General features: G+C 46.5%; 1 protein-coding gene across 1 annotated transcript in view; it reads right to left on the reverse strand.

The window, feature by feature from the left end:
* The window catches only part of KCNK13 (potassium two pore domain channel subfamily K member 13), a 69,568-nt gene extending 66,685 nt beyond the window's left edge, over positions 1-2,883 (reverse strand). Inside the window, exon 1 of the mRNA XM_081173963.1 lies at positions 777-2,883. Within this exon, the coding sequence (XP_081030089.1) occupies positions 777-1,122 (346 nt within the window). The 5' untranslated portion in view covers positions 1,123-2,883. The remainder of the gene's footprint in view (positions 1-776) is intronic.
* Positions 2,884-7,678: the final 4,795 nt, after the last annotated feature.

Below are 7,678 nucleotides of genomic sequence, written 5' to 3' on the forward strand. Positions count from 1 at the left end.
CTTGGGGTGGGAAATATATTTTGGAGGGTTTAAATCCTGGGCCTCTTCACATACAGTCTCAATATGCAAAAATAAAATGTAGTTATAAACATCTGAAAAAATCCATTTCTCATGTAACACCTCCCCCCCCTCCCCAGACTCTTTCACAGGTTTCACACCTCTGGGCAACTGAACTAAAGTTCATGCACAAAGGCAAAACCAGAACCGACAATGAAAACGGATCAAACCAGTCATTGCTAATGTACAGTTAATAAAGGAATAAAGGAGCTTGGTGGTACTTCAGGGAAATACTATAAAAAAGCAAAACATACAGCAGGTGGACAGAGCCTAGAGAGAAAGAAGGAAGGAAGGAAGGAAGGAAGGAAGGAAGGAAGGAAGAAAGAGTTACTGGAAAATTCACTTGCATTGCCAATGCAGAGGCATTAAAATTGGACTTCCCAAAGTGAGACTTACTTTGCCCTAGCAAGATGCAAGTGAGATGCTTTTCTAAGCAAAAAACCCTCCATGTAGATATGACAATAGCACAGGCATGTATTTTAGAGGAGCATACCCAGTCCATCACAGCTTCCAACACGGAACTGTGAAACGCACATGTGCTTTTTACTCGCCCCCCACCCTTCGTACATGGCAGTGTTTTCCGATTTGGAAAAGTGCTCGCAAGTAACCCAAGGCGTGAGAGAGATGCCCCTTCTTGGTGATGGAGGAAGAGAAAAGGGAGAGGCGGGCAGAGAAGAGGCGCGACCGTGCGCTCCCCTCCGCGGCTTTCTCCCGCTTACCTATGGTGGAGACCACGGTGCTCACGAAATAAAAAGCCCCCGGGAAATCCCACCGGGGCAGCGTGTTGTTGATGCGGATGCCGGCCACGTAGGCGCCCTCGTACTCGCGCAGCAGCTCCTGCAGCTCGGCCGGCGTGAGGTTGAACCTGTGCGAGAAGTTCTCCAGCCTCTCCAGCCACTTCTCCTGCGCTCGCAGCTCCGTGGGCCGCTCGAGGGCGGAGAAGACGGCCGCGCCGCACAGCAGGTACGAGACGATCAGGACGGCCAGGAGCGCGAAGCGGGCGTTGTCCTCGTTGAAGGCGTACAGGCCGGGCGCGGGGCAGCAGCACACCCCGCGGCACCCCATCGCCGCCCGACGGCGCGCCCTACCGGTGCGCCCCCCGGCCGCCCATCTCACTCGATCCGCCGCAGGCAACACGTTGGGCGGGCTGGTTGGCCGCCGGTTCCCAGAGCCTGGCGGCGGCGGCGGCAACAACAAACCACGCGGTCCTCGACGGCGAGCGGAGCCCCCGAGGCGACTGTTGCAGAGCAGGGCGCCGAAGCGAAAGGCCACGAGGGCATCGCAGGGGTCCCGTCCGTGGAGCCGGCGAGCCTGCCTTGGATGGAGTTCAATGGTCACCCGAGGCAGAGACGGGTGTGTGGGTGGGAGGCTTGCTCCCGAGTAGTACCGCCCGCTCGCAGTCGAGGGCTCTCGCAGTCCCAACTTCCGCTCCTCAGACCTTGGAGAAGTAGTTCTCGTCGCGGTCCGCCCGCCAGTTTCTTTTTCCGCCGGGATCTATGGAGCACGTGGCCCGGCTCGCGATTGGAAAAACCCGAACTCCGCCCCGAAGTTCAGCTTTCTTGGGAGCCGTCGTGCGCCCGGCGCCGGAGCCTGCTTTCTGCAGAGAGAGCCTCGCCAAACGCGACGTGATTCAAAAGGAACAAGGGAATGTTTCTCTGATCATGTGCAGAGTGCATTTCTCTCTCTCCAGTGAGCCAACACAGCCCGCGCTGCCCTATCCCAAGCGTAGATCAGGGACGGTTTCAGCCCCGGCATCTTTTATTTGGTCTCACCCTGAATCCACGACGGGTTTTTTCTCTTCCCCTCCTCCTGTGTTCCTCTCCAGCCCTCTAAGGCAAAGACCTGCGCCGAGGTTTAAGGCAAGGGCAGCGCCGCTCTCGGAGCTCAGCCTTCCCAAGACCTTGAACTTGCGGCCAACTCCTCTAAGGACCTGATCCGGGCGCGGGGCGTTGGCTGGGAAGAGCTTCGCCCCCTTGCGCCTTCCCACCTCTTCTACTTGAAAAGTCGGACGCCGAGCTCCTTGCTCTTCCGAGCGCGCAACGCTAGGGGCAGGCGAGGGGTTGGGGAAGGAAGCGGACCCCTTTCTCGCCCTGTTTGGACTCAGGCGGCGGCAGGGAAAGACTTCGGGGGCTGACCGTGGTCCCGCGCGGATGGAGGGAGAAGATTGTTGCCTGTGCCATTTCACACCTGTCGGGGATGTTCCCAAGGAGATGCCCAGATGAGATGCTCCTCTTCGGAAGCCCAGGCAAGCAGGACTGTGCTACTCGCGGCCAGCCAGGCGCGATCTCGTCCCTGCTTTGCAGCCGGTCCTCGCGGGCAAAACAAGGTTTGCAGGATCCTGCCTCCGCCTCCGCGCTGCTAGAGCCCCGAGGGGACCAGCTTGTCTCTGGATCGGTCCTGATTCGGCCGGGAGAGATTTCTGCGTGGCGCCTCTGTTACGCCCGAAAGGGTCTTTTGAGTTGAGATTGGCTGCAGGAGCAGGTGCCTCAAAGCCCATGGTTCTCTCCCCCAGTAAAGTCCCGCGATCCTCCAGCCTCCCAGCAGCTTGGAGACGGAGGACTGCGATTCATTTAACGATGTAACAAATACAGTAGTTAGTCGGGAGATTGCTGTATTCAGCCGCTGACACGCGCCAGTTTTAAAGGTCGCTAAGACTCTGCCTTCTGCCTGTCTCTGCTTGATGCGTTATTGCCATTTCTAGCCCAACTTTCCTCCAAGCGTCTCAAGGTGGCCTCCCTACCACGGTTTTGCACTCACAACATAATAAACCTGGAAGCCAACCAATGATGAGGAACCAGTAGCTCTTACAACAACAACAACAACAACAACAACAACAACAACAACAACAACAACAACAACAACAACAACAACAACTTATTACCTATACACAGCCCATCTGACTGAGTTGCCCCAGCCATTCTGGGCAGCTTCCAACAGAATATAAAAACACAGCAAAACACCAGACCATTAAAAGCTTCCCCATACAGGGATGCCTTCAGAAAGTCACATAATTGTTTATCTCTTTGACATCTGACGGGAGGGCGTTCCACAGGGCGGGTGCCACTACCGACAAGGCCCTCTGCCTGGTTCCCTGTCACTTCACTTTCTGCAGTGAGGGAACTGCCTGAAGGCCCTCGGAGCTGGACCTCAGTGCCAAGCGAAGCGGAGATGCTCCGTCAAGTATGCAGGACCAAGGCCGGATTACATATTCCGTTATCCCTAATTTTGAATGCAGTTTTTTACATGCTCACTCTGTGCTGGATCCAAAGCTGTGACTAATGGATAAATAAGCTATTTGGTGGTGTTAATGCTGTGAGCCGCCCCTCCCCCCCCAACTGGGCAATCTTATACTCATGGTGTATACCGTATTTTTTGCACCATAACACTCACTTTTTTCCTCCTAAAAAGTAAGGGGAAATGTCTGTGCGTGTTATGGAGGGAATGCCTACGGGTGGCATGCCTATGGATTTCCCTCCTCTAAAAACTACGTGCGTGTTATGGTCGGGTGCGTGTTATAGAGCGAAAAATACGGTATATGTGCAAATAAAACCATATATCCTAAAGACACCACAGTCTCCACTGGTCTTCATTCCAAGGAAAGCAAACCTTGGAAAAGCTCTGGCACGCCTGGAGTCTCTCACTATTCAAAGTATTTATTGTGGCATAAGCTTTTGTGGACTCAAGGCCACTCTTACCAGATGCACAAAATTGGTGGTGCTAGACTTACATTTAATTTTCAAAAACCTTTTATAGGAAGAGGACAATGAGCCAGGCACATCCATGGCTGCGGATGCTCATTTTATTATTTTTACTTTAAATACTTTTTTCCTGCAATGAAGTGCTGCTTATGCCATTGCTTATGCTGCCATCAGGGCAGCAAGATGTAAACCCTCATTTGATCACTATAGTTATAATAGTCCTGCGATATTTTTGCAAACTCGTTTGTGGGCTGCTGCTTTTGCTCTATGTATCAGGAATGTAGAAGCAGTTATAAAGCATAGAATGATAATGGAGAGGTAGGAGGTGAAAAATGTTTAGCTGTGGGCTTTACAGCTAAAGAACACATAATGGCCTTATCAAGATCCTTTATGTAGCTAAATCCAGGGAATAAAATTACCTAGTTGTTATCCTCAATTAGTAGCTCTATATGCACATGGGTGTAGAGAACGGACTGTAAATAGTGAAGTTAAATGGGAGTGAAATGCGGAAAATAACAGCTTGGGACAATTACATTAAAGATTAAGTGTATGCAAAATAAGCAGTGACTATTCACAAAAGCAACGACTGGTAATTTAAGAATTATTTAGTAACCACACTTATAATTCTGCTTTTCTATCAGTGCACAAAAGGTGGTTTATAGACAAAAGTAAGGCTTTGCATGTCAATACAAATGATATGAAAAGCAGCAGCGACAGGGAGGGAATAAGCAAAATTCTGGTCCAAACTTTGCCATGAAGTTATGTAACTATTATTCCAAATCTATCTTCTTCTCTTCTTCACCATCCTGTTTGGAACATAGCATGTGTTATGAGAGACTTTTCACAAATGTCTGCTGTCTGCAAAGTTGCAGGAATACAAAGCTTTTCAGGATTGCATATGCAAACTTCCTGCTCCAGTACTTTGGGTTTTTTATTATAGAAATGGGATAAGAGATAGCTGCATTTAATAATATGAAATTCCTTTACATACCAGAAGAGGGGACTCATATTGTGAACATGGCCCACTACCGTATTTCCTCACCAGGGGATGGAAGAGTGGCGGATACATTTCAATAAATAAGAGTTTTAAAACACTGGCCTTAATTCTCTGTCAGCAGAACTCCTGGTTACAAAATATTACCAACAGCAAAAGAGGGGGGATTTTTGCCAGCTTCCCTCTGCAGCCCCTTGGGTCCCCTAGAAAGCTACTTCAGATGATGGGGTAATTGCTGCCACATCCAGATGAGAGCGGGGGAATACAAAAATTGTCTCCCTCCTGCCAGTAGATCATCTTGGCTGTGAGTCCTGGAAGACCTGATCCCTACCTTGCAGGCCTTTTCCCACCTGGCCTAGGAGGCTGGGGCCATGACTGACTCCAACTACAAAAGCTGAGACTGCTGAAGACTCTTGGATTGGGGTATTGTTTTGCAGGGGTTGTTGCTGTTTTAGATATTATGTTGTATATTTATTTTAGATCTCATTATGATTTATGTGGAAATAGTTTAATTTTGTTGTGTACAATTTATTGTTCAGACTACTTTTGTTATGTTTCTAATTATGTGATATTTCTCATGTTGTTAGCGGCTTTGAGCATGGTTTTAGCTATGAAAAGGCAGACATACAAATAAAATTATTTATGTATGTACATCGAAAGCCCTTCCACAAACAGAAGAAGTCCTTTTGCTTTCAGAAGCAGTTATTTGGATCCAAGCTGTAATTTATTGTAAAAAACAATAGATATTGGGAGAAATATAATTTAGAGGAGGAAGCAAAATGCTTAATATACAGTTACTAGGCAACATCTTTAGTACTGGGAGATTGCCTATATACAATGCCACTACTACAGAGAACCTTAATTCTTTATATCTACTCAGTCAAATGGCTCAAATGGGAGGCAGTCTAATTACTGTTCGTGACACTGAAAACAAAAGCAGAATAGCTGACATTATTCCTTGTTTAGTGCAATTTTTGTGAACATTCCTAAATTTTTATATGCATGTAACTGAAGTCAGAGGGTAGACCTATGCATTTTATTTTCAGCTATCAAATTACATTAAGAAGTCCAAACATCACCATTGCTGGAAATAATGCATGGTTATGAATACCTTTTCATAATATTTTCCTCAACAGAGTTCTTGATTACTGCAAGGCTTTCATAAACTCTATACTCTTGTTCCTTTGCATATTTGACGTTTACCTGTTTTCACTTCACACCTGTATTGGTAATGAACCACTAGTATGAAAGTACTTCTTTCATACTGGGCCTTCTCCGTAGTGGCGCCCGCCCTGTGGAACGCCCTCCCATCAGATGTCAAAGCGATAAACAACTACCTGACATTCAGAAGACATCTTAAGGCAGCCCTGTTCAGGGAAGTTTTTAATGTATGATTTTAGTGTATTTTTGGTTTCTGTGGAAGCCGCCCAAAGTGGCTGGGGAAACCCAGCCAGATGGGCGGGGTACAAATAAATTATTATTATTATTATTATTATTATTATTATTAGCATTCATTTCAGCTCCTTCAGGTTGAAAAAGTTGAGTGAGGGGCTGTGATAAACAGTGGTACCTCGGGTTAAGTACTTAATTCGTTCCGGAGGTCCATTCTTAACCTGAAACTGTTCTTAACCTGAAGCACCACTTTAGCTAATGGGGCCTCCAGCTGTCGCCGTGCCGCCAGAGCACAATTTCTCTTCTCATCCTGAAGCAAAGTTCTTAACCCAAGATACTATTTCTGGGTTAGCGGAGTCTGTAACCTGAAGCAATTGTAACCTGAAGCGTATGTAACCTGAGGTACCACTGTACTAGAAAGGATATCCAGAATGCAATATGCTAGGACTGAAAACCAGTGCCTATCTAGGTAACCCAACCATTGTTCTTTGGAAAGCTTGAGGAGTACCCAAAATTTGACTTATGTCCTGCTTCTGGACTTCCCATAAGCATCTGACTGACTGTTAGGAAAAGACAGTGTTGCACTAAATAGGCCTTTGGCCTGATTCACTACTTTTTATGCTCTTCTGCAGAGACCCGCCTTCACAAAAACTGTTAGGTGTAAACACCATATACTTGAGCTATTAAGAGTAGAACCCTACAATTTTCTCGATGAAGTAAATTTGCACTTTGCCTACACTATTGCCATTCTGTCTCCAATTAACTAGAGCCAGAATGGAGATGGTACCATAATTTGTTTTCATTTCCAACGGCAAATTAGCTCTGAACAATTTTGTGGCTTGTTCCCAGGCATGAACAGCTTCCCAAAAATTGCATGCAACCTCAAGGCTCACTCACAAAACCAAACCACAGCTTAAGACTGAACCAATCTATTGTTTCAATCCTAAAGATAAATGCTTCCAATTAAGCCCTATTAGAATCGATGAGACTTGGGCTACAAAAACCACTCCTATTTCGCTTCCCAATATTTTTAAACCATCAGTTAAACCCGAAGCTCAGGGTCCACTTCAGTATCTCATCTCATAGTGAATGATCGGTTATTGCTTAGAAACCAATGGATTATTATTTCTACAGCATTATATACAACATCTGTCAACACAAGAGCTTGGTTCTATACATGTTTACACAAAAGTCACTGCCGGTTAGTTCAGTGGGTCTTATTTAGGAGTGGGCGCTGAACAGGAGATGGTGTCATTCTGTAGGCTAGATGTTGCCCATACACAATTAGTTATTGCTCCCTACTTTTAAAGATGAAATAGGAAGCCTAACTATCTTAGACTACCGCCATAGCAACAAACTACTTTATCGACAGCATATGCTTTTATCCTAATTTCATCATTATAAAAATATGCAAAAAGAAAATATATATATATATAATGCCTCAGCTGAAAAGCATTGTACAGTGAATAGCATCTGTGGGGGAATAAACTCTTATTTGTGAGCACAAGACAGTGTCAGGAAAAAAGGAAAAGCCTAA

Source organism: Podarcis bocagei (genome assembly GCF_964188305.1).
Source record: "Podarcis bocagei genome assembly, chromosome: 1".
Lineage (NCBI taxonomy): Eukaryota > Metazoa > Chordata > Lepidosauria > Squamata > Lacertidae > Podarcis > Podarcis bocagei.